The sequence below is a fragment of the Myxocyprinus asiaticus genome, chromosome 40 (assembly GCF_019703515.2).
Source record: "Myxocyprinus asiaticus isolate MX2 ecotype Aquarium Trade chromosome 40, UBuf_Myxa_2, whole genome shotgun sequence".
In the NCBI taxonomy this organism is placed as follows: domain Eukaryota; kingdom Metazoa; phylum Chordata; class Actinopteri; order Cypriniformes; family Catostomidae; genus Myxocyprinus; species Myxocyprinus asiaticus.
Genome location: NC_059383.1, coordinates 19,493,089 through 19,519,903, shown reverse-complemented (window position 1 = coordinate 19,519,903; position 26,815 = coordinate 19,493,089). Strand labels below are relative to the sequence as shown.

The 26,815-nt window shown below is 40.4% G+C and overlaps 1 protein-coding gene across 7 annotated transcripts in view; it reads right to left on the bottom strand.

Annotated features, from left to right (window-relative positions):
• LOC127431255 (phosphofurin acidic cluster sorting protein 1-like) overlaps positions 1-26,815 on the bottom strand; it is a 44,666-nt gene that overhangs the window by 9,598 nt on the left and 8,253 nt on the right. Inside the window, exons 7-20 of one of the 7 annotated variants that reach the window (XM_051681611.1) lie at positions 25,529-25,612; positions 24,999-25,058; positions 23,008-23,189; positions 22,547-22,640; positions 21,144-21,227; positions 20,910-21,022; positions 17,683-17,833; positions 6,902-7,006; positions 6,378-6,484; positions 998-1,152; positions 764-874; positions 514-631; positions 338-380; positions 156-198 (exon numbers count right to left, since the gene is read on the bottom strand). In XM_051681611.1, the coding sequence (XP_051537571.1) occupies positions 156-198; positions 338-380; positions 514-631; positions 764-874; positions 998-1,152; positions 6,378-6,484; positions 6,902-7,006; positions 17,683-17,833; positions 20,910-21,022; positions 21,144-21,227; positions 22,547-22,640; positions 23,008-23,189; positions 24,999-25,058; positions 25,529-25,612 (1,450 nt within the window). The remainder of the gene's footprint in view (positions 1-155; positions 199-337; positions 381-513; positions 632-763; positions 875-997; positions 1,153-6,377; positions 6,485-6,901; positions 7,007-17,682; positions 17,834-20,909; positions 21,023-21,143; positions 21,228-22,546; positions 22,641-23,007; positions 23,190-24,998; positions 25,059-25,528; positions 25,613-26,815) is intronic. The other 6 variants (XM_051681612.1, XM_051681613.1, XM_051681615.1 and 3 more) reach the window with 6 other exon arrangements.

Here is a 26,815-nt window from a genome sequence, read left to right as displayed (position 1 = left end):
CAAAACCCCTCTAAAACTAGCAAACAGGCAAGCCTGACTATGCAGAGAGAGCAGGCAAGACGAGCAAACAAGCTTAAGCTGTTTTATTTCAGCAAGGTAATATAATAATGCTGCTGAATATTATGTAGTTAGACACAAAGAAGCACATGTCAAACCTGAACATCCTGAACTGGGCTCTATCAATCCCACCTTGACTACCTGTTACATGGAAAAGATAATATAATTAAATATGTCTGAATACACTCTTGGGATATGTTGCCCCATAAGGCAAATAAGATTTAAACTGAAACAATTAAATTATAATAATTTTAAAATAACTGACAATGAATGTACTCACACCCACAAAAGGAACAAAATGTTGGTAAGAATCATCATCTTGCCTAGAAAATAAATAAAATAATAAAATAGCTGAACTTAACAGGTGTTAGAAACTAGCAAGGTAAATTATACAGCAATTGTACTACTAGCCAAATCACTTAAAAATAACAGCCTTGTATGTCCTGTCCCACTCACGTCTTATGTTTGCAGGTCAGCATGGCCTCAGCAATAGGGAGCTGATGAGTGACTGTAGACCCATTGATGTATTGTAGAATTCGTCCCGCCACATCCACAAAGTCAGACGTGGATGAGGCTAAAGAGATATAAAAACAAATCCAATGGACAAATGCCAAAGCAACATCTCAAATGCAACCGTCCAAAAACTTGTACAAAAGTTGAAACATGAATAAAAGCAAATAACTTAAATGTACTGTCAGGTAAGTACCAGTCTGAGGAGGCTCAGAGCGGCTGAATAACTCTCTCCATGAGCTGTCCAGGAAGGAGAAACTGTAGCGATTATCCAGTGAACCCAGGTGTTTGGCCACAGGGTGAGAGCCTAAGAAGAGACCCAAGCTCAGCATGGAGCTCACATTATTTTAATTGATTAATTAATCAAAATAATCATCAAGCTCTGAGCTAGTCAAGGGTAACACCACGTTTAGAGGTTATCTAAAGGTACCTAAAGGCACCACAAGAAACTTCATGTGGCTGAGCCAGTCAGACATCTTGTTGGCCAACTGAAAGACGAAAAATCTCAAGATGACTCCAAAGTAGCTCTGACCTCCGACCGCCACCACCTTCACCGGTTTGGGCATGACAGAGTTACAGTTACAGCTGTAGCCAGGAGGAGAGAACACAGAAAGAGCAATCAAAATATCTCAATGCAGTCCCAAGAACAGGTGGAAGTGCAGTAAGCCAGTGGTTCTCGACTGGTGAGTAGCAAATCTGTTCTAATAGGGTTGCGCACAACAGGGAAAAAACAATGCTTAATGCAAATAATAAAATGCAACTTATCATATAATTGTGCATAATCAGGATTAAAAGGAATGGGAAAATAATCAATTTAGCTGTTGACATCAAAGGCTGCACATCCAATTAAATGCCACAGTATTTTGCCGCAAATTAATCTGTCACTTGATAGAGCTAGCCAAATTAGGTGATGTCAGCATGGACAGAATCAGAATCAGAATGAGCTTTATTGCCAAGTATGCTTACACATACAAGGAATTTGTCTTGGTGACAGAAGCTTCCAGTGCACAAACAATACAGCAACAAGACAGAGATAATAAAAAAATAAGAAGTGAACAGAAAAAAAAAGTATATATAGAAATACACAATAGGACTAAAATATATATATATATATATATATATATATATATATATATATATATATATATATATATATATATATATATATATATATACACGAATGTACAATACACAAATACAAATCTGTTATATACAGAAGCAAGTGAATGTAATGACAGAAGAGGTATGGTATGTTGGATAAATATAAATAGACTAAGCGGTGTATTGCACATTAATTGCTCAATGGGGTAGTTTTAACTGTTCATGAGATGGATAGCCTAAGGGAAAAAACTGAAAAAACTGTGCCTGATGGTTCTGGTGCTCATTGCTCTGTAGCGCCTGCCAGAAGGCAACAGTTCAAAAAGGTAGTGGGCTGGGTGAGTGGGATCCAGAGTGATATTTCCCGCCCTTTTCCTCACTCTGGAAATGTACTGTTCTTGAAGGGAGGGCAGGGGGCAACCAATAATCCTCTCAGCAATCCGAACTGTCCTTTGTAGTTTTCTGATATCCGATTTCATAGCTTAACCAAACCAGACTGTTACTGAAGTGCAGAGGACAGACTCAATGACTGCTGAGTTGAACTGTATCAGCAGTACCTGTGGCAGGTTGAACTTCCTCAACTGGTGAAGGAAGTACAACCTCTGCTGGGCCTTTTTCACAATGGAGTCAATGTGGGTCTCCCACTTCAGGTCCTGTGAGATGGTAGTGCCCAGGAACCTGAATGACTCCACTGCTGCCACAGTGCTGTTTAGAATGGTGAGGGGGGTCAATGTTGGGGTGTTCCTCCTAAAGTCCACAATCATTTACACCGTTTTGAGCGTGTTCAGTTCCAGGTTGTTTTGACTACACCAGTGAGCCAGCCGTTCAATCTCCCTTCTGTATACAGACTCATCGTTATCTTGGATGAGGCCGATGACAGTAGTGTCATCTGCAAACTTCAGGAGCTTGACAGAGGGGTCCTTGACGGTGCAGTCATTTGTATACAGGGAGAAGGGTAGTGGGGGGAGCACATATCCCTGGGGGGCACCAGTGCTGATTGTACATGTGCTGGAAGTGAATTTCCCCTGTCTCACTAGCTGCTGCCTTTCCGTCAGAAAGCTGGTAATCCACTGACAGATAGACATGGATACAAAGAGTTGGTGTAATTTAGTCCAGAGAATAGCTGGGATGATGGTGTTGAAAGCCAAATGGAAGTCCACAAAAAGGATCCTTGCATATGTCCCTGGTCTGTCCAGATGTTGCAGGATATGATGCAATGCCATGTTGACTGCATCATCCACAGACCTGTTCGCTTGATAAGCAAATTGAAGGGGATCTAGAAAGGGTCCAGTGATGTCCTTCAGGTGGGCCAACACCAGTCTCTCAAATGATTTCATGACCACAGACATCAGAGCGACAGGTCTGTAGTCATTAAATCCTGTGATTTGGGGTTTCTTTGGAACAGGAATGATGATTGAGCATTTGAAGCAGCATGGGACTTCACACTGCTCCAATGATCTATTGAAGATCAGTGTGAAGATGGGGGCCAGCTGGTTAGCACAGGATTTTAGACAAGTGGGTGAAACACTGTCTGGGCCCTGTGCTTTCCTTGTCTTTTGTTTTCGGAAGACATGGCACACCTCCTCTTCACAGATCTTAAGAGCAGTTTGTGTAGCAGGAGGGGGTAGGAGGGGGGTTGCAGGAGGTGTTGACGTTTGTGTGAAGTGAATGTCAGAGCGGGTGTGGGGTGGGAGATTGGGCCTTTCAAATCTACAGTAGAACACATCCAGGTCATCAGCCAGTTGTTGGTCCACTACAGGGTTGGGGGTAGGAGTCTTGTAGATAGTAAGTTGTTTCAGGCCACTCCACACTGATGCAGGGTCATTAGCTGAAAACTTCTTTTTCAGCTTATCAGAATAGCTTATTTTAGCCACTCTGATTTCCTTATTCAGTGTGTTCCTGGCCTGATTGTACAAGATTTTATCCCCACCTGACAAAGCTGCCTGAGTTCTGCTGTAAACCACGGTTTGTCATTGTTTTATGTCAAATAAGTCCTAGTAGGAATGTACATATCCTCACAGACACTGATATATGATGTCACAGTATCTGTGAGCTCATCCAGATTGGTGTCTGCAGCCTCAAAACATTCCAATCAGTGCAGTCAAAGCAGGCTTGTAGTTCCAGCTCTGCTTCATTGGTCCATCTCTTTACAGTCTTTACTACAGATTTAGCTGATTTTAGTTTCTGCCTGTAGGTTGGAAGAAGATGAACCAGACAGTGATCAAGGAGTCCCAAAGCTGCTCTAGGGACAGAGCGATATGCATAATTTATTGTTGTGACAGGTTGCGTGACTTGACATCATCCTCAAAAACCATGAACAAAACTACAAAGCAGAAATAGAAAATACAGAAAATACAACCCAGACCACATTAAAAACATGTTTGGTTACAGAGGACAAACTTGTTTTTTTTGCAGTGAATTATTGGCTGCTGAGAGTGTAAAATCATTGGAATTCAAACTACATACATAGATACAAACTAATAATAAACCAATATATTTGATTTACAGACATTTCTGTTCACTTTTGTATGATACACAATTGTGGTACTGTATTGGGACGCCACTTGAAATAAAATCAGTTGAGAACCACTGCAGTAAGCCAAAATTTATTTAGCTCTAGCTTTGCAATTGGTGGAATCATAGAACATGCTGTGCCAGACTGTTTATATGAACTTTAAACTTAGAGAATAAATATGATTCATATTACTGTTTTTCTCGATCGATTTTACACATTTCTCTAAACTATAGTCAATGTTCTCATAACAATTCACACAGCTGACAGACACTTAATTTGGCTGAACAATTCAATTTCACAACATAATGAAGCACTGTATTATTTTCTGATAATGCATTTATTAAAACTAAATACTAACATCAAAACCATACATGTGTACTCTATTGAATTCATAGCATTTTCAGCTATAGACACACAACTCTACTATTGAAATAACATATTTGTCATAAAAATCTACAATAAAGATCTTTTTCGGTGTGTTTTCATAAAATTTCTCAGTTTCTAGTTTTTTACTGCTTTTCCTCTGGAAAGAGGATGAGGAAGTTTACTGTAAAACAAAATGCAGTCTTGCTATATTGTATGGACCTACATAAGACAGCAATGAAAGCATGGATGGTATAGTAATTGTGGACATTAATTGTGGCATGCAGATCGATGCCATTCCTCCCTCTTCTTTTTTGTTGAGATTGAAGCCAGTGTAGATCTGTTCACATTAGGCCATTGTTTCACAACCTTTTTTTGATGAACACCCTGCTAATATTTATAAGTTGTAACAAAAATTAATTATATTCCCTCACTCCCCTAATGTATCCTATGACAAATTTAATAGAGCTGAAGTAGTGATATTATAATATTTATTATAAATCTATTTCTGTCTAAAGTACAGTTAGTGTTACTATAGTAAATTCAAGGGTGGTGACATAGAATTCTGCGCCAAATTCAAACGGTTTCTGCTTCTCGCACCATGTTTCTCACTGATTCTCGCAAAGCTGTGAGTTTAAGAGCACAAGCTTTAAGAGCTTTGCACTCGTGCTGCTCTGTCCATTGAGCCATATCCATCTACAGAGCCATACAGGTGCATTAGCAGAGGTTGTGCCTCCGCCTGTTTATTTGATGCTGCTAAACCTGATAATTCAGATGTGTCGCTAGACTTCAAAATCAGATGAATTGCAGTACAAATGCGTACCAACCCATATAATCGAGAACCAAGTGATATACTCCAAGTCTAAATAAACGTTTTAATGCAAAGAGGAACTTGAAGATAGATTTGATTATTATGACTGACAAACGCCCCCCATTTGTAACCTAATGCCCCCCTCTCTACTAATTTGCTCTCTGCGCCCCCTGGCTTCCTTTGAACGCCCCCTGGGGGGCAGTACTGCCCCCGTTGAGAACTCCTGCATTAGGCCAAGCTCTTTGTGCCATGATTGATAACATTATCAATTAGAGGAACTCTCAGATCATTTGAGCCTCTTTAGTGTCTTTACTCTTCCACCCTGCTGTCCTCTTTCTCTCTGTTCACCATAATTACAGCATCTCCATTTGGTCTTTCCTCAACTCTTTCAAAGTTCACCCCTAAAAGAGTTGAGAAAACCTTCCCCTTTTCTTATCACTTCTTCCCATTTCCTCTTCATTTACCCTCTACCGCTTCTCAGCTTGCACCTTTTCTTTGTCTTGTATTTCCTCTTCTACTTCTTCCTCATTGTTTGTTTGCTCTGAATTTTCATATTTGACCCCTTTACAGTAATAGATAGCAAAGTTATGATAGTTGTGTGAAAAATTTTTGTAAATTGCATTTTTTTTAATGTGTGAATTACTAACACAACAGATATTCATATAAAGGTATCTGACAACCTGGCATGTGCATTTGAGAATCTGACTTTAATTTAGTTGTCTGTGTTAACTGTTTTGAAAGCATGAATCTTAGATCAGAGAAATTTGTGTAGCCTTTTGAGAAAATGATGAAAATCAAGAAAAATTTACAATTTGTTTAGGACAATTACAAAGTGTTCAGAATGCTTAATTGTTTTGAGAGCAGTGTTTTGAGTCTGGAGAAATGTATAAAATTGATCGGGAAAAACTATAACAAGCATGAATAATATTTAACGTCATTAGATATGACAGCCTGCCAACACTACAGACCATGTCGGTTCACATGCGTGTTAATTCTCAAAGCTTCTGCCACGGTTACACTCACAATTTCTGTATGCGTGTGAGTAGGGCAGAAAGGATGGCCTGGATTTCTGATCCAGAGCAGGTGCAAACCACTGGTAGCTTCTGGGCCTGCAGCAGCTCAGTCACATACTGTACGCACACACACACAAATCAACCAAACACTCATTATTTCACCATTGACAGAGCCTCAGGATGGATAAATATGTCAAGATACACTGTCATAATGACAAAAATTCTTTACAGCTTTAACAATGAGACCACCAGCTAATTTCCTAGTCTTAAACGGGTCTAGCTGGCCTCCCAACCCGGGCAAAGCTGGTCTTCAGTTGGTTAGCTGATCAGTCGGCCGGCCTGACCAGTTGACAAGTGCCCAAAACAAGTCCCCCTATTTTCCAGCAAAACAGACCAGTCTGCCCAGACTGACAGACCAGCCAAGATCAGCAAACCAGCTTAAGCTGATTTAAGCAGTTTCTTTTCAACAGATTCTGTATAGGGTGGTCAGACAGACAGAGAGGCATACAAGAAGTTCAATAGATTGGTACTGACCTGTCCTTGCCATTCGCTGCCGTTTACCAGGATTAGGCTGTCGGGAAGGGTGTTGTCTGACAGCAGGATCTGGTTCAGCTGGTCGTACACTATCTTCCTTGGCATCTACAGTCAAAAAACAGGATTGAAAACACCTTGTATGCCTTAATTTTCTCACACCAGCATTTAAGCATTTAAACATTAAAAGGTGTAGTTTTTCATTTCCATGTCACTAGCCGCACAAAACAAAAGGGCAAGTATAATTAAAAATATCTAAACAGGTTTCCAAAACACTCCTTCCACCCCACTCCAAAAACAAGTAGCACACTAGACTAGTACGCCATTTGTAGTACAGGCTACAGTATTTTTTTTGTATTAACATTTTATTGATTAAAAAACAGGATTGAAGAAACAGAACAGACACACACAGAATAAAATTATATATCCCTCCCCCTGAACATCCCCCCTCCCCCTCACACTACAAACATCCAGTGGTCTAACACAAAACAAAAGTATACACACATACAAATACAAATACCAAAAAGGAGGACAAGAGGACACACTTAATAGATTAAAAAAAAATAATAAAAAAAAAAAATAATCAATTTAAAACTACAAATCTCCCTCCACTGCCCCTCCCTGAGAACCCTCCAAAAATGCCAAATAGTTGCCCCATTTTTTATTAAACAAATCCATGGTGCCTAGCCTTCTATACAACATTCCCTCAAATGCCACCACCCTGCCCATCTCTGTGTGCCACTCTTGAAACGAGGGCGCTCCAGCCGACTTCCATCCCCTAAGAATGATTTGTCTGCCAATCATAACACTGGCTAGGACCACATTTTTTGTATTTATTTATCCCCTATATTAATGACCGCCCCATCGCCTAAATACAGAGTCTGGGGCAAAATGAAATTTGAGTTCCCAATACCTCACACATAAAACTCTGAACCCTCAACCAAAATTCTTGGATCTTAACACACCACCAAAAAACATGGGTTGTGTCCCCATCTTCTGATTGGCATCGCCAGCAGGTGGACGTGTCTTTAAGACCAAGCCTATACAATCTAGAGGGGGTCCAATAGAATCTATGTAAAATCTTAAATTGCATAAGGCCCACACTTGCATCTCTAGATGTAGACTCGATGTTTTCTAGAATCTTAGCCCACAATCCCTCCTCAAATACCAAGATTAAATCTTTCTCCCATAATCTCTTGAGAGAAGTTGAACCTTCGTCCCCCAGACTCTGAATTAGCAGGGAGTAATACACTGATTCCTCATAACCTTTTCCAAAGGCAGTAATCACCACTCCCAGAGTGTCTGCCGTTTTAGGAGGGGTGTATGCTACTCCCAAATACTTAATGCCCTGTTTGGGCCACTTGAAGGCACCTGTCTGAAAAGCTGTTATGGTGCAGTATGCTGTCAGAGCCAAAGCGTTGGATATAGATCAATTAACTCTGTATCCTGAGAACTTAGAAAAGGAATTAATAATTCTGTGGAGGCAAGGCACAGATCTAGTAGGGTCAGAGACTAATAATAAAATATCATCTGTGTAAAGCAAAAGCTTATGCGCCACACCTCCCGCCATCACCCCTGGAAAATCATCCTCCTTTCTTATCATGGCTGCTAATGGTTCCAGGGCAAGACAGAACAATAATGGGGAAAGAGGGCAACCCTGCCAGGTGCCCCTATCCAGAGTAAAAATCCCGAACATTTCCAAAATCTTAAAAAGATAATCCCATTCTACCATATCAAACGCCTTTTCGGCGTCAAGTGAGATGGCAGCGACCAGAGTCTGATCATTCGCCACTGACCACATGATATTGATGAAACGCCTAATGTTATCAGAAGAGCTACGGCCCCGAATAAACCCCACCTGATCTGTATGTATTAGAGATGTCATAACTTTACTTAATCGGTTAGCCAAAATTTTTAACAATATTTTAATGTCTAGCTTGATCAGGGAAATTGGACGGTAAATCTTACACTAGCTTGGATCTTTGTCCTTTTTAAGAATCAGACTGATCCAGGCTTGTGTCATGGTTGGCGGAAGCTTTTCATTCTTTAATGGTTCCGTATAATCTTCTAGCAAATGTGGAGCCAGTTCTGCAGCATAAGATCTAAAAATTCAGCAGCAAAGCTGTCTGGCCCCGTAGCCTTGCCTGTAGGTAAGGCCTTACTTACCTCACCAAGCTCCTCCAAGGTTATCTCAGAATCAAAATAATTTTTTTTGCTCAGCCGATAGTTTAGGAAGTTCTAATGGTTCCACAAAGTTTCTAATATCATCTTCAGTAGACGAAGATGTGGAACTATAAAGATCAAGATAGAATTCTTTAAAAGCATTATTTACATCAGTGGCCAAGGTAAATATTTCACCACTAGTAGATTTCACTGAGAGAATGGTAGAAAAAGACTCTCTCTGTTTTATACAGCACTATGCAAATGTTTTAGGCACTTATGAAAAATGTTGCATAGTGAGAATGTCTTCAAAAATAATGCCATAAATAGTTTTACACATTTATCAGTTAACATCATACAACGTCCAGTAAACATAAAAAAGCTAAATCAATATTTGGTGTGACCACCTTTGTCTTCAAAAAAGCACCAATTCTCCTAGGTACACCTGGACACAGTTTTTCTTGGTTGTTGGTAGATAGGATGTTCCAAGCCTCTTGGAGAATTCGCCACAGCTCTTCTATCTATTTAGGCTGTCTCAATTGCTTCTGTCTCTTCAACATAATTCATGTAAAAAAGAAATAAATAACCACCTTGAGACAAATGTATTTGTAAAACATCTTATGTGCCTAAGACTATTGCACAGTACTGTATATCTAGCCAGAAGCTTCCCTGCTTTGTCCCCCGACTCAAAGTATGACTGTCTTGCCCTGAATAGCCAAAACTCAACCTTCCGCAACAAAATAGTATTATATCTGTATTTCAATCAGGTAAATTCTCTGAGGCCATTAGACCACATTCGGCACTTCAGCTCTGCCTCGGCACTTTTAATATTCCCTTCCAATTCCACGAGTTCTTGTGCTTTGTACTTTTTGGTGAAAGCGGCATACTGTATAATCCTTCCCCTAAGAACCGCCTTAAGTGCCTCCCAAGCCATGCCCACAAAGGATACTGAGAACCAGTTGGTCTCCATATAAACATTGATTTCAGCCTTTAGCATTTGTTGGAATTCAGGATTTTGCAAGAGGGATATATTAAAGAGGCAACTATATGATTTCCTTTTCTTCATATGTGGCATACACCTCTAAACACACCAGGGCGTGACCTGAGACTAAAATGTTTCCAACTGAGCAATCAATGACAGATGAAATGAGGGACTTAGATAAAAAAAAAAAAAATCTATTCTAGATTAAATCTTATGGACTGATGAAAAAAATTCATAGTCAATAACAGATAGGTTCAAAAGTCTCCAAATATCTGTAAGACCAAGTTTTTTACACATCCTGTGAAGCGTCTATGTTGCTCTAGGGGGCTTGCACACTTTTACTTCACGATGATCAAGGACTGAGTCGATCAAATGATTAAAGTCTTCTCCCAATATAATATCATGAGGGGTGCCAGCGGCTTGCAACATCCCTTCAAGATTTATAAAAAAGACCTGATCATCAACATTAGGTGCGTAAATATTAGCCAAAATAAGACTTTGTCCCTGACTTTCAGCTAAAACAATAATGTCTCTTCCTAATTTATCTTTACTCTGTTTGAGACATTTGAATTGTAGATTTTCACTCATCAGTATAATGACTCCCCTGCTCTTACTCGAGCCAGCACTATAAAAAAAAATGCTCACCCCATATCTTTCCAAATTTTTCAGCTTCCTGCAGAGAAAGGTGCATTTCTAGAAGAAACACTATATCATATTTCAGCTTAAGAAGAGAAATAACCTTCCTTCTTTTTATGGGGTGCCCCAACCCATTCACATTCCACACGGAGAGAGACAATCCACTCATATTAACATTTGATATTTTGACATATAACAAAAAAATAGATTGCGTGTCAAAGATTATAAAGACCACATTCCAACATTAGTGCAGCAATCAAACCCCGAACATCCCCTTAAAAAAAAAAAAGAAAAATGTGCGCACGACAGCGTCAACTGGCGTCCATCCCTCCAAACTCAAACAGTCCTAATTTTTTTTAATTTTTTAATTTTATTTATTTATCACACATTATACATTTGCACATATACAGTGAAATTCTTTTTTTTCATATATCCCAGCTAAGCTGGGGTCAGAGTGCAGGGTCAGCCATGATGCCACGCCCCTGGAGCAGATAGGGTCAAGGGCCTTGCTCAAGGGCCCAACAGTGGCATCTCGGCAGTGCTGGGGCTTGAACCCCCGACCTTCTGATCAGTAACCCAGAGCCTTAACCGCTGAGACACCACTGTCCATGCACACCTATGAGAGCCCCCGCAACAACCTTGCCGTCGGATTGCTCAAGTCCAGTGTTTCTATACATATTTTGTGAGACAAACTTAGTGCCTGTACAAACTCCAGCCAATAGGCAGATAATGCACAAAGAGCATGTAGCTTCATCCATAAAACTGACCTGAAGGTGTGTTATTCTACAAAATAAACTCCAGCCGCTAGGCGGAGCCAACACAAAAAGAATGTGCAGGTTCCTCAAACTATCAAACGAATGTTCAGTGAGCTGGTCCACTCGGCTGCAACATGAGTACAAGCAAATTACTTACTCACTCCAATGACTTTGCAAGAAATACTCCACAAAATAAACTCCAGCCAATAGACGGCACCAGCACAAAAAACACGTGCAGGTTCCTCAAACTATCAAGCGGAAGTTCAATGAGGTGGTCCACTCGGCTGCAACATGAGTGCATGCAAATGACTTACTCCAATGACTTTGCCAGAAATACTCCACAAAATAAACTCTAGCCGATAGGCGGAATAAGCACAAAGAGCACATAGATTCATTCACAAAACCATCCCGAAGGTGTGTTGCTCTACTAAATAAACTCCAGCTGCTAGGCGGAACAGTACAAAAAGAATGCACAGAATCTTCAAACAGTCAAGCGAATGTTCAGTGAGCAGGTCCATTCGGCTGCAACGTGAGTACCACAAGATGGCTTACTCACTCCATTGACTCTATGAAGGACATCACTTGCTGTGGGCATGTGAATGTTTTACGGCCATCCTTAGCATCTATTCTCAATTTGGCCGGGAATATCAGTGCAAAAGCGACCTTCCGTTGATGTAAAAGTTTCTTGCATTCCTTGAATCGATCACGTTTCTCTCTTGTCGAGTTCGCAAAGTCTTGGAACAAGAAAATGCTGTGGTTCTTCCAAGAAAGCCTTCCTTTACTCCTCGCCACACGTAACAAAAGATCTTTATCGGATGATCTCAGAAATTTGGCCAGAATTGATCGGGGCCTGTCTCCTTCCACAGACTGTCGAGCCGGAACCCTGTGAGCTCGCTCGATTTCCAGCGTATGGCCTGTTATGTCAAGCAGATTTGGAAAGAGCCCGTCCAGGAATTTCACCATATCCTGTCCTTCTTCACCCTCAGGAATTCTGACTATTCGGACGTTATTCAGCCGGATATGGTTTTCCATGTCCACCAACTTCTCCCATACACGCTCCAAATCCACCTTGGTCGATAGTGAATTAGCAGATAATTCCCTCTCCGATGACTCCAAATAATCGATCCGTATTTCTGTAACTGCTGGGATTTTCACGCAGAACAGTCTCTAGAATTTACTCAGAATGGTGCCAAAAAAACATCCAATGAGTGGCAGTTCTGTGGACAGAAATGCCTTGTTGATGAGAGAGGTCAACAAAGAATGGCCAGACTGGTTCAAATTGACAAAGTCTATGGTAACTCAGATAACTGCTCTGTACAATTGCGGTGAGAAGAATAGCATCTCAGAATGCTATTCTGAGATGCAGGGTGGCGCTGTTTTGGTGGCACGAGGGGGACCTACACAATATTAGGCAGGTGGTTTTAATGTTGTGGCTGATCGGTGTGTGTATATTATATATATATATATATATTGTCCTCCATGAGGGTCACTCGGTAACCTATCATGCACATATAGTATGAAGAAAGAATGCCAAGGAGCATCGAAAATTTCAAAGCAACTGGAGTGAAACACACTTTTATTGAAAGATCTGGTGCTCACACACACAATTAATTCCATATTGCAACATGTTACCTATCTATTGTTGCATATTTGTTTGTTTTTGTGTAGTCTATGGGCCTAATAAAGATTTCATTTTATTGACAAACTTTGTTTTTTATTAAAAGTAAAATATTAGTTTTTGCTATGGCTCTTTAAAAAAATGTATCAACCAAAAATAAAAAAATAAAAAAGGCTTGTGTAATGAGGTTCAAGGAATGAGGTAGTGGGAGATGGCAATTTGACTGCCACTGTCTTCTCTCCTTAAAAGCCCCAATCATTCCTCACTGAAACACAAGACAGGTGTTAAGCACAGGTGGCAATCATTTTCCACTTATTTCCCCCGCTTCACTCTCCACAGCACGGCACTCGGTCTCACCCCCGCCTCCACATACCCCAACCACCCGACTCCGGCCGGGGCACTGTCCGGTCTGCCACTGACTCCCCCCTACCTCACACACAGCCACAGCCATCTGTCGCTGGGGCCCCAAACAAACCGAAAGGAAGCGTAATGAATTGGTGTAAGCCGAACAGAGGGGAAAAGGCAGTTTTTTCTCGGGACATGGGAGTCAAGGTAATCTGCCAGTATCCCTTTTTAAATCCAGTGTCGAATAAAAATGAGCTGTACCCAACCGATCGAGCAGTTTGTCAATGCGAGGCATTGGTATGCATCAAATTTAGACACCGCGTTCACTTTCCTATAACCCACACAAAACCAGACCGACCTGTCACTCTTAGGAACAAAGACTACTGGACTGGCCCAATCACTGTGGGATACTTCTATTACCCCCATGTCAAGCATAGCCCTCAATTCATCCCGCACCACCTTTTTTTGTGTTGAGGTAAACTGTAGGGACGACTGTGTACCGCTACCCCTGGGGACATTTCGATATGGTGCTGTATGAGATTCGTACACCCGGGAAGAGGCGAGAACACATCGGAGAATTTTCCTTGCAACCTGGCAACCTCCACGAATTGGGACAGTGAGAGGTGGTTTTCACATGGAACCAGGGTGACTCGATTGGTGATTTTTAAACTCACCTCTGGGCTAAGCTCCTCCATCTCCAGGATCACCATCGCCAAAATCACGGGGACCACCTCTCTCCATAGTTTTAGGAGGTTAAGGTGGTAAATCTGATGTGCTCCACCTCTATCCATAAGCGTCACCTCATAATCAACTTCCCAGACTCACCGTGTGACCTCAAATGGCCTTTGCCACTCTGCGAGTAATTTAGAGCTTGACGTGGGTAGTAATACAAGGACTTTATCTCCCTGTGTAAATTCCCATAGCCGAGCCCCGTTATACAGCCGGGATTTACATTCTTGAGCCTGTAGCAAATTCTCCTGTGATAGCTACCCCAATGTGTAGAGTTTTGCTCTCAGGTCAAGAACGTATTGAATTTCATTTTTGCTGGTTGAAGGTCCCTACTCCCAATTATTGCTCACAATGTCTAAGATACCACGAGGCTTACGCCCATACAATAATTTAAATGGGGAGAACCCCGTGGAGGCTTGCGGGACCTCTCGAACTGTGAATAACAGGAGTTCAAGCCACTTATCCCAATTCCAAGCATCTTCGTGCATGAACTTTCGAATCATATTCTTCAAGGTTTGATTAAACCGTTCGACCAAGCCGACCAATCACGGGTGTTACACGCTTGTCCGAATTGATTTAATATCCAATAATTCGTACAGTTTGCATAGTGTATGTGACATAAGAGTAGTGCCTTTATCAGTGAGGATTTCTTTCAGAATGCCCACTCGGGAGATTATTCTGAAGAGTGCCTCCGCAACACTACGTACAGAAATGTTTCGTAGAGTCAATGCTTCTGGATATCGCGTTGCGCAGTCCACCAGAACCAACACAAAATATGGCCGCATGCCATCCGCTCTAATGGCCTGACGAGGTCCATACCAATTCTTTCGAGGGGGACCTCGATCAAAGGAAGCGGGCGCAAAGGCGCTCTTGGGGTGGCCGGCAGATTCACCAGTTGACATTCACGGCATACCGCACACCAACTGTGAACATTTCCGTGAATGCCCGGCCAATAGAAATGGGCCATTAGATGGTTTAGTGTTTTTTATTGCCCTAAGTGCCCCGCCATTGGATTATGATGAGCCGTCTGGAATAACATTTCCTGGTGGCTCTTTGGTATTAACAACTGGGTTGTATCCTCTTTTGTCTGAGCGACCTGCGTCACTCGATACAACCAATCATTTATAATAGAAAAGGACGGATATGCGAGTGCAATGTCTGCCCAGTGTCAGGCATTGACCATCAATCATTTTCACTTGATCAAAGGCGTGACTCAGGGTCTCTTTGCATCTGCTCCAAAGGGAAATCCCCAGCAGGGAAACCTCTAAGGGCTGGGGAAGCTGGGACTTGCCCCTGAAATTGAATAGCTACAGGCACTTAGTGATATTCGTGAACATCCCCAGGCACGCACCTCACCTTCACCCTACGTGCTGTACCCAAAGCCTCCCGCTGAACCAAACATTAGTGAATCGAGGATTGATTACAACCCGAATCCACCAAGTTTTGGTATGTACCCCCTTGAATACTCACTGGTATCTGGTATGTCCCTGCTCAGTTGGGGTGGTATGTGGGCATTGGGGACCCGGACCGACATACCCACATCCATCGCCGAACGTTGATCTTGTAAGTGGCCCGGCTCCCCATAGCGCCAGCACACTGGCCCAGACTTTCCCCCCGCACCTGCAGCTACAGATTCTCCAAACTGGTGGGAAAGGGAAGGAAACACAGAGGGGGGGTAGTGGTGCCCAGAACCCCGGGCACCGAGCAAGGCTGGGGAGGGGAAGAGACAGCAGGAGAAGAGAGAGAGAGAGAGAGAGTGAGAAAGCTTGGCCGTCTCCAGGAAACGGCTGTCAAGTGGTCCTCAGCCAGGTGGCCTGCATCCTCCAACGACGTTGGGTGGTGAAAACGGACCCACTCTGTGGTCCTTTTGGGTAGCCAATTGATGACTTGTTCCAGCACCACCAAGTTGACAATTCCCCTGGCGTCGCAGTCCTCCGCTAGCAAACACCTCTGGCAGGCATCCCGGAGCTGCTGGGTGAAATCAAATGGGTGGCCGAATTTCCCGTAGGTCAGCGCCCGAATGTGCTGACGATGTTGCTCTGGGTTCCGAACGACCCACTGTAGGATGACCCGCTTCAGGTCCAGGTACTCCAGCAGGTTAGCCACTGGCAGATGCTGGGCCATGAGCTATGCTTCCCCCAACAAAAGCGGCAGCAGGCGGACCGCCACTGCGTCTAGGACCAGCCCAACCTTCCTGGGGCCCCATCTTGTCCAATGTGATTTGCGGTGGGGGTATAGTGGCCAGTGTCGCTGCTGAGTACCCCGCGATAGCGAGCTCTGGAGCACGTTGCTCCTGTTCCGCACGAAGCTCCAGGAGGGCCTGGTGTTGAGTCTGGTGGATGCCAGCGAGGGTCTTGATGATGACCGCCAACGGCGAGGACTCCATGATGACGTATCTTCCTCAATCCCGGGTTTCAGCACCAGTGTAATGAGGTTCAAGGAATGAGGAAGGAGGAAGTGGGAGAAAAGCCCCAATCACTCCTCACTGAAACACAAGACAGGTGTTAAGCATGGGTGGCAATCATTTTCCACTCATCTCCCCCGCTTCATTCTCTACAGCACAGCGCTCGGCCACGCCCCCACCTCCACAGCTTGATAGTGACAAAAGGTTCCCGACCCCTGCTCTATACAATGTTCTTATTACTTATCATTCATTCAGTACCTTAATACTTATTAGTAGTTGTCATATTAATAAGTGTTATTGTATGAATCACAAGTAATTACAAAATTCTCCACACCAAGCCTATAGAAACTATCAACAAACTGTGATGCAATCAATAAGGTCAAATTTAATAATGGCTATGCCCCACAGAAAACAGACTGTACAGAGAGAGAGAGAGAGGGTGTAGAATGTAAAAAAACGTACAATTCTTAACACCCCACACCAGATCTCACTAATTTTGAAACCCTGGTTATGGTCCTAATTTAAACATTAAAAAAAAAAAATATATATATATATATATATATGTAGATATATAAAAAACACCACCTATAAGGGCTCTCGTATTATGGATGACTCAAAAACACAGTTATTTCTGTCTCAGTAACAGCACACTTTTTCCATGAACATTTGATAAAGAGCAGCAGAGGTGAGGTGCAAAAATATATTTTTATGAAATGTATCAAATATTTAATGAACTGCAGGGAGTATTAAAAACAACACTTCATCGTAATGGCTCTTGAGTATGTTTTCACACCTCTGCACAAAATGATCAGCAAAATAAGCCAGGTGTTGAATCATGCCAGACTCAGTACAGAATTACATAAAGAGAATTATCACCCACTCTCTCTCACTCACTCACTCACTTACTCACTCTCTCGCCCTCTCTTCTGACAGCACACCCACCCGAATCCTCACACTCACTAATCCTCATGCACAGCCCAAATGATTCACCATATTCTTTGCTTTGTCCTCTCACACAAACATGCGCACAAACATACCATTTTCTGAGCAGAAAGCCCTTGGGTCTTTATTGATTCTGCTAAGCTTAAGACAGAGCAACTTAACAGTGAGGCAGCTGCTCTTGGCTAAGTGGTTGGTTTAGTAAGTGGTTGTTACCTGAGGGGTAAAGCTGAGCTCAGGTGATCTTTCACTGTCTGAGCTGTTTGTGCATTCGCTGAGAGGTTTGGACAGTTGTCTCTCTTTCATTGGGGTCCCTCGCTTCAGTTTAGGGGTGTGACCTCCATCCAGCCTGGGGAGAATTTCACAGCTGCATTTATTTATTGCCATATCCTCCACATTTTTTCTCAGTATGTGTAGGAGAGAATAAAAGATTGAGGAACACTCATATTTAAAGGGATATTTCACCCAAACATAAAAATTCTCTCATTGTTTACTCACCCTCATGCCATCCCAGATGTGTATGACTTTTTTCATCTGCAAAACACAAACAAAGATTTTTGGAAGAATATCTTAGCTCTGCAGGACCTGACAATGCAAGTAAATGGTGGCCAGAATTCTGAAATACAAAAAGCATATTAAGGCAGCAGAAAAGTAATCCATACGACTCAATATGATAGGTGTGGGTGAGAAACAGATCAATATCTAAGTCCTTTTTTTACTATAAAGCTCCACTTTCACATTCTTCTTTTGTTTTTTGACAAGTCACATTATTTGTGCATATCACCACCTACTGGTTGGGGCTGTTCAAAGGTGGAGATTTATACTTAAAAAGGACCTAAATATTGATCTGTTTTTTACCAACACCTATTATATAGCTTCTGAAGACATGGATTCATCCACTGGAGTCATATGGATTACTTTTTTGCTGTCTTTGTGTTCTGGCCACCAGTCACTTACATTAAATGGGCCAACAGAGCTGAGATATACTTCTATAAACCTTTGTTTGTGTTCTGCAGAAGAAAAAAAGTCATACACATCTCAGATGGCATATGAAGTGTAAATTATGAGTGAAATTTTATTTTATTTTTTTAGGTTAATTATCCCTTTAAGATAAAAAAATAAAAAAAAAAAAAAAAAATAAATAAATAAATCTTGCAATTGGCCACTGGATTAGATCCAGTTCAGAAATTGAACAATTTAACATTGGCAAAACTCAGTTCAGGGTTCCCACACTTTTTGACAAATTAATTTCCATGAGTTTTCTCTCACTTTTACAGATGTTTGTGACTTCTAGAAAAGGATTTCTAAAAATAATTTTAATTCAGACTAATTTGCTAATGAATTATTCAGACAAATTTGTGAACCATTTTGATTAATTAACTGAGAAGAACCTATTTAACACTTGTGCATTTTTCATTTTAGAATCACACTTTTTTTATTTAAGTTATTTTATTTTTTTAAGAAAGAAATGAAATAACTAACTTCAATAAAGTAAAAAAAACAATAAAGTTGTAAATTTTTGGGAGGGATTTGGGGGCTCTAAATTTCTAAATTACACCATTCATTTTCATGTAAGCACATTTTATGTTCTCTTCAAAAACCTTAATTTAAGTAAATTGAAAGAGTGTCAAAACATCAAAATACACTACCGTTCAAAAGTTTGGGGTCACTTGCTTGAAAAGTTTCTCATGATCTTAAAAATCTTTTGATCTGAAGGTGTATGCTTAAATGTTTGAAATTAGTTTTGTAGACAAAAATATAATTGTGCCAACATATTAATTTATTTAATTACAAAACTAAAGTTTTATTTAAAAAAAAAAATGTTTTTGAAATGGATTACTTGGACCGAATAATAAAGAAAAGCAGCCAATAAGTGCCCAACATAGATGGGAACTCCTTCAATACTGTTTAAAAAGCATCCCAGGGTGATAACTCAAGAAGTTGGTTGAGAAAATGCCAAGAGTACATGTCTGCAAAATCTAGGCAAAGGGTGGCCACTTTGAAGATGCTAAAATATAACATAATTTTGATTTATTTTGGATTTTTTTTAGTCACAACATAACTAAAAGATTTTTTAGTCCCATAGTTCCATTTATGTTATTGCATAGTTGTGATGACTTTACTATTATTCTAAAATGTGAAAAAAATAAAGAATGAGTAAGTGACCCTAAACTTTTGAAAGGTAGTGTATGTCATGCACTGGAGATCTCTGGTGAAATCTGCTGGAATAAAATAATAATTACATGAAATGACAGCTATGTCCAGTAGATGGCATCAGTGCTCTATGCATTGGCTGATCTCTATAAGCCAATTTTGTAACAAACTTAATTTTTAGATATTAACACAAGTTATACATTGGATATATTTTTAGACATTATATTTGTCAGATTGTAGCATTTATTTTAAACCACTTGGGTTGAAGTGTCAGATTTTTCAGTGATGCTCCAATATGCTGTTAAACCTGACCATGCTGCACAGTCAAATCTGATTGTACTACAAAGAAAGTACAATCTGATGTTTGTTTATTTCAAACATCAGAATTCTTGCATAAACTCTCACACAGGGGTCAGACTCAGACTTAGACCTGTGTGGTATATTTGGTATGTGTGGACAGGTTTGTCAACACTTGTGAGGGCCAAATGTCCTCATCAGTATATAAAATACACACACACAAAAAAAAAAATTCTTAAATGGGTCAGATGGTGTTGATCTTCAAATCTAGTGATGTGCACATGTTTGTGTGATGGTTAGGCTTAGGGGTAGAGTTTGGAAATAGAAAATATCATTAGCCTGATATGAAACCAATGGAAGTGTATGAGAGATTGCTACTATAGTCAAACAAACCTGTATGTGAGTGTATGTTTTATAATCTCACCCCTTCATTTACTGTATGTGTGGTTGTGTTCTGCATTGTGTCTGATTTATTGATTTTTGACAAAAACAAATCTCTGTATTTTATTATTTAGTATCACTTTCCTATGGCGAGTCAATTTTGACACAAACAACACAAGTGTAGCTTTTTTTACAACTTAGACTTATATAATCAAGTCCAGACTTTTTTGTATTAAGATAGCAAGTGGAGGAAAAGTCACCAAGTCTTGTACCACTCAGATTAAGGATTAAAAAAATGTATTAAACAAACAAAATGAAAATGGGTCAAAAATGACCCAAAGGGTGCATAAGTGTTAAAAGAAGAATTAGCTCAAATCGGACATCACTGTGGCTTGTAAGCAAGTTCTACTCTACACAAGCTCTAACCAAGAGAAACACTAAGGTGATGAAACATTTTAGAGCAAAACATTTATATTCACTACAGAAAAGAAGATTTTGTTCATTTCCATCACATTTCCAGGTGTTTTATTACCATGGGAACTAACAGTTAAAGAAAAGACAGTTTGTACATAGTTTGTGCATGAAATACAGGTTTTGTGTGTGACAATAACCTGGGAGATGGCATGTTGGTGCTACTGCTCCTCTGTGGGGTCCGGGGCCTTTCCACCACAGATACAGTGATGCTAGGGGTGCCGTCTCCTATTACCTCCATTTCATTGTGTTCCTACGAGATGAATGTCAATAAATACTAGCCCACTGAGAACAGAGGCATTGCTATAGACAAAAGGGTCAGGTGGGGACAAAAAGAAATATAAAACAGGAAAAGGTGGCAAAATAAGTCTCACAAGTGTGCCCATGTCAGAGAAAGCATCATCCAGATGTGCACTAGGGGAACGCTGGATTTTACCAGAAATAGGCTGTTCACTCTTCTTCAAAGGCATGAACGAGGGGGAGAAAAATGACAATATATGAGACATAATGTCATGTATTTTACAGTACAACAATTTAATACTCTACTCGGATTGGACAAGCAGCATTCCAAGAGTAACGTCTGAAAGTTATTTGGCAAAAAGCCACAGCTTATCCTGCTTTTACTTCTTTCGGAAATATTTTTGCTAAAATAGACAAAATGACTGGTTATATTTCTCTCAAATGTAGGTTACTCTAAATTTACTTGTTTATAGAACTGTTATATAAAAGCAATATCACTCACTATAGGGCTTTTCACTCTTGAATCCTTAACCCTATATGTAAACAAAATCCTGGGTATTTTGTTTCATGTTTAACAATGTACATTTGTAAACCCCAGGTCAATGTTCCTATTTGCCTATCTGCAGTGTCAATAACAATAACTGGACGAATACAACCGGTCACTGAAGCTGCTCTTCTGTGGAAATGTCACCAAGCAATTAAGTCTTTCGTCTTCTGAAACATACCACGAAAACACATGCAAAACGATAGGAATACCGTCTTCACCACGGCAGTTAGTTCGTTAAACATTTTGCTGGTTTCCCTCTGACAGAGAACGTAAACAGTGTGTGAACATTTCTACGAGTACGACAAAGTGCATGAATATTCAATGAGGTGAGCACAGGGGCATTATACGATTGGTTGTCTTGCTAAACAACTTTCTTAAACATTTTAACATCGCTCTTTTAGCAGGGTTTTATTCCCCTTTTTCTCCCAATTTGTAATGCCTAATTCCCAATGTGCTTTTTGAGTCCTCGTGGTCGCGTAGTGATTTGCCTCAGTTTGGGTGGTGGAGGACGAATCCCAGTCGCCTCTGCGTCTGAGACCAACAACCCTTATCACGTGGCTTTTTGAGTGCGTTGCCATAGAGACATAGGAGGCTTCACACCATCCACCGCGGCAACCACGCTCAACTCACCACGTGCCCCACCGAGAACGAACCACATTATAGCGACCACGAGGAGGTTACCCCATGTGACTCTACCCTCCCTAGCAACCAGGCCAATTTGGTTGCTTAGGAGACCTGGCTGGAGTCACTCAGCACGCCCTGGGATTCGAACTAGTGAACTCCAGAGGTGGTAGCCAGTGTACTTCACCACTGAGCTACCCAGGCCCCCTACAATAGCATTCTTTATATTTTGACAATATTACAAAAACAAGACTAATATATAAAGAATACCAGTAAAAGTGTAATAAGGCAAAGAAGACAAAGCAGAGCTCAATGGTCCCAGTGCTAATATAATATCTCTCTTTTTCTCTTTCTCTGAAAGGTACTCACAGGGCTCAGCCTGTCTTTGCTGAAGCTGCACCTGCTTTTCAAGCTACCAAACTCTGTCTTAGAGTTGGACTGTGAGATGCCTTCAAAAAATGGCCTAAAAACACAAACACACACACACACACACACACACACACACACACACACACACACACACACACACACACACACAAAGATCCAAGGTCAAAATAAGAAAACTGGAAAAGATGTGGGAAGTTTGCCCACTCAGTATCTGACTAAATAATTCTCAGTCAGAGAATAGAAGACAGAAGATATTTTGTCAGTTCATTTGAAATCTGCAGTTTGTATATGTTTATTTTGTATAAAAAAATACCAGCAGCCTTTTAACAATAGCACTTCATAAATTGACTACCTCCTCCACTGTATGCACAAATATTTCTGTAATGCATCTTAAACCCTACAATAAATCAATTTCTGAAAGCACCAGAGGATTGCATAAATACCAGATAAGGAATGTTGTATACCGAAGTTTGGGTTTGGGAGTGCTGAGAATACTGTCTGTTTCCTCCATCTCTGGGCCGCTGTCACTAGGGTTATACATCTCAAGACTGTCATAGAGCTCATCCAGGTCCTCTTCCACATCCCGGATCTGCTCCTGGGACACATGATCCAAACCAAACCCCACCTACATACATTATATTAACCAACAATCACACATCAGCATAGCAACTGCATTACTGATATACAGTACATGGGCAAAAATATATGGTCACCGAACACCACACTTATATGTGCTTGTTGAACATTTACTTTCAAAACCATAAGCATTAATCCCTACTATACTTCTGCTACTAAAGGTAGACTGATACTGATAGATGGTTTTACCAATTAATCAGTAGGCCTACCAATGTTTTTTTTTGCTTTTTGAAACTATCAGTTATCTACGAAAACCAAAATCAAAATGTGATATTTGTCGATAGTTTTTTGTTCCTACTCCAGAGGAACTGACAAACATCTTGTGAAGTGACAACATTTATCTATACTTGTATCCTCACATCAATACATATTTTTGTCATTTTGATTAGATAATAAAGTGTTCTAAATTAAAATGAGGGCAAGCAAAGAAATATGCGACTATATGGAAACATGCCCTGTCAGCACATACATCATGTCTCCAACTTCATATCTTGTGAATAATAATAATAATAATAATAATAATAATAATAATAATAAAAATAATAATAATAGAAAAAATAATCTGGTGAAAATCCTTAAATTTGGTGAATATATACACTATAAAAAGCTTTTTTGTAAATACTTAAATCGAGTAAATACTTCAACATAGAGCACTGAGCTCCCAAGAGTATTTCAGGCTTGTTTCCATTATTTTGGACTCTTGTAGCCTCTATGTCTGTCTCCATCATAGTAAGGAAAGACTACGATTTTTTTTTAGCATTCTATAAATCGATTGAAAAAAACAACAAAATCTGCCGATTAATCGGTTATTGGCCTTTCAACCATCCTAGTTTTCGGTATTAACAGTAACTGCTACTATAACAACTTCTACTCTTGCAAAGAAGCACTGTTGTGCTAAACAGAAAAGGGCCCTCCATAAACAGTGGCCACAATGTTGGAAGCACATCTAAAATGTCAATGTATGCCATAGACCTTATTCACACTAGCACCATCTTTGAATTTGAATGGGAATTACAATGAGGCTGTGAGGGATAGACTTACAGTCCCTTCTATGGGCTGTACTGCAGTTTAAAGTATTTTTGGATCTTTCTGCAGGCAAAACGTTGATAAAATATCTGTCCAAGAACATTCAGTATACAAAGAACTCCAGAAAACCAGATGTGATCAAGGAGCTTTATACCATTTGTACCATTGAAGATAATGAAGCCTTTATTTTTGTAACACATTATATATTTGCATATATACAGTGAAATTCTTTGTTTTTGTTTTTTTCACATATCAGAGCGCAGGGTCAGATATGTTACGGCACCCCTGGAGCAGATGGGAGATCAAGGGCCTTGCTCAAGGGCCCAACAGTGGCATCTTGGCAGTGTTGGGGCTTGAACCCCTGACCTTGTGGTCAGTAACCCAGAGCCTTAACCGCTGAGCCACCACTGATAGAAATGGTAAGTCTATCCCTTACAGCCTCATTGTCATTCCCATTAAAAATCAAAGATGGCGCTAGTATGAAAAAGGTCTATAGCATTAAGATTTGTCTTCACTAGAATTACTAATATAGCTAAACCTGTTAATTAGAAAGGGGATGTCCACATATACACACATACTGAGGGCACAGTGAAATCAACCAATCAGATTAAGATGTGTGCATCAAAAAAAGGATAATCAAATGTTAAAGGATCAGACTGGTGGAAAATGGAAGAAAAATACCTTCAGTAAAAGAAAGGGTGAATGTATAATCATAAGGGTAATGGGGAAACAAAAAGACAAGATTCTTTAAAAACACAAAGACTCCAATTACCTCATCAGACACTTTGAACCATTTCACCAATGCCAAAAGTTTCTGTTTTATGTTGGGTTGCTGGATTTAAAACACAAACACCTTATTAGACAGAAAACGGGGCAGTCAGAAACAACAATAGCAAACAGACTCAAATTAACAGCATATCTGGAGAAGCAACAGCAGGGAACAAAAATAGCAGCGAGCAGAGAGTGAAAAAAAAACTGTCACAACAAGCTGAGTGCCCAGTAAGCTGGCACAGGGACTAGAGGCTTGTCGGCTGGAAGACAGAACACATAGGAAAACAAAACAGACTTTTGAAGGCATCCGAGAGGAAGAAGCAGATAACACGATAATGTGCTCAGAAGCCTCATCCCTTAAGGTTCAATATGATTGCCAGAATGGAAGCATCTATTATTGCAACTGCTGCTACATGCAAAGAACATCAGTGACCTAAGGGAGAAATGTGCAGTTGTTCAGCCTCTTGGCTCTTGACAAGGCCTGAGGCAACACGGAGGCACAGAGAGCTGACCAGCGCAGATGTCACTTACATTAGCTCTGGTGATGGAGGCTGTGGAGGGGAGTTTACGACGTGGTTTCTTCTTCCTCAGTTCATCCTCTTCATCGTAGATGTACTGCCCAAAAATAATAAAACATCCTCTTCATGAAGACTTTGAGACATTACAGACATTACAGCTTCATTTGCTGTTACAGCATAATTTTGAAACGACGTGTGTTGTGAAAAGCACTATACAAATAAAAATGACTTGGCTTGACATGATCCTTTAAAAACATCTCAATAACTACAAAAATGATGCTCTGTCTCCAATTCATTGGTACTGTTTTGACATGCAGCTCAAACCTCAGACCTGACACCTTTCCAGTCTTTTTCTTTCTTGCAAGGTTACTGCTGGTAATTTTGGCTGCCTCAATTTCTTTACATTTCTCACACTTAGGCCACAGCAGTGGTTCGAAACTGGTTTTACTTCAGAATCCACATTGGACATTAAGCGGCAACCCAACTCAGAGCCAAAATTGTTTATCATACAATAGTAAACAAATATATCCTTAAAATCCCAAATTAAAATTGATATGCACACAATATCAGGGTTGCTGCACCTTTTTAAATCTTAAATTTAAGTCTTTAGAAAACTTTTTTCATGACCTGAACAAAATAAAATTAATACCAAACGTCGATACCAGAACAAACCCACACAACCTCAAAATAAATTAAAAGGCACTGCGGGAAGGGGACACCACTCAACAGGGCATTACAAACAAAAGTATGAAAATAATTTTTTTCATGAAGGGCCCTTCCACAAAATTTTTAGCTAAGGGTACATTAATACAGTATGCCATGCTCACTTCAGAGAGCCCACATCAAGAACTCTGTCCCCCGGAGTAAGTAGGGCATAGGGATGATCACTTTCGATTGAAATTCATCCAGTATATTCAATCATTTACAGCGTATTACAATATAAACACTATTAAGTAAACACTGTAATATAACAAATATGAGCAGTAATTCATCAACAGCAGATCACTGATCGCTTGTCTTAAATGTGCTGTACACACTGATTGTGAACTGCTCTGAAATCATTAAAAACACTGATCATGAGCCCCATGTGCTTAGAGCATGTGCAAAAGTGCCATGTCTTCTTTTCAAAGCACGCAGCACATGCAGACTTTGTATTTATTTAATTAAATCGCATGCAGCCATTTGCAGTTTAATAATCACATTAGGCTAAATCGCGATTCCTGTTTTTCCATCCCCAAATTTAAGACCTCTGCAAATGATAATCAGGACTTTTGTAATAAGATATTCAAGACTTTTTATT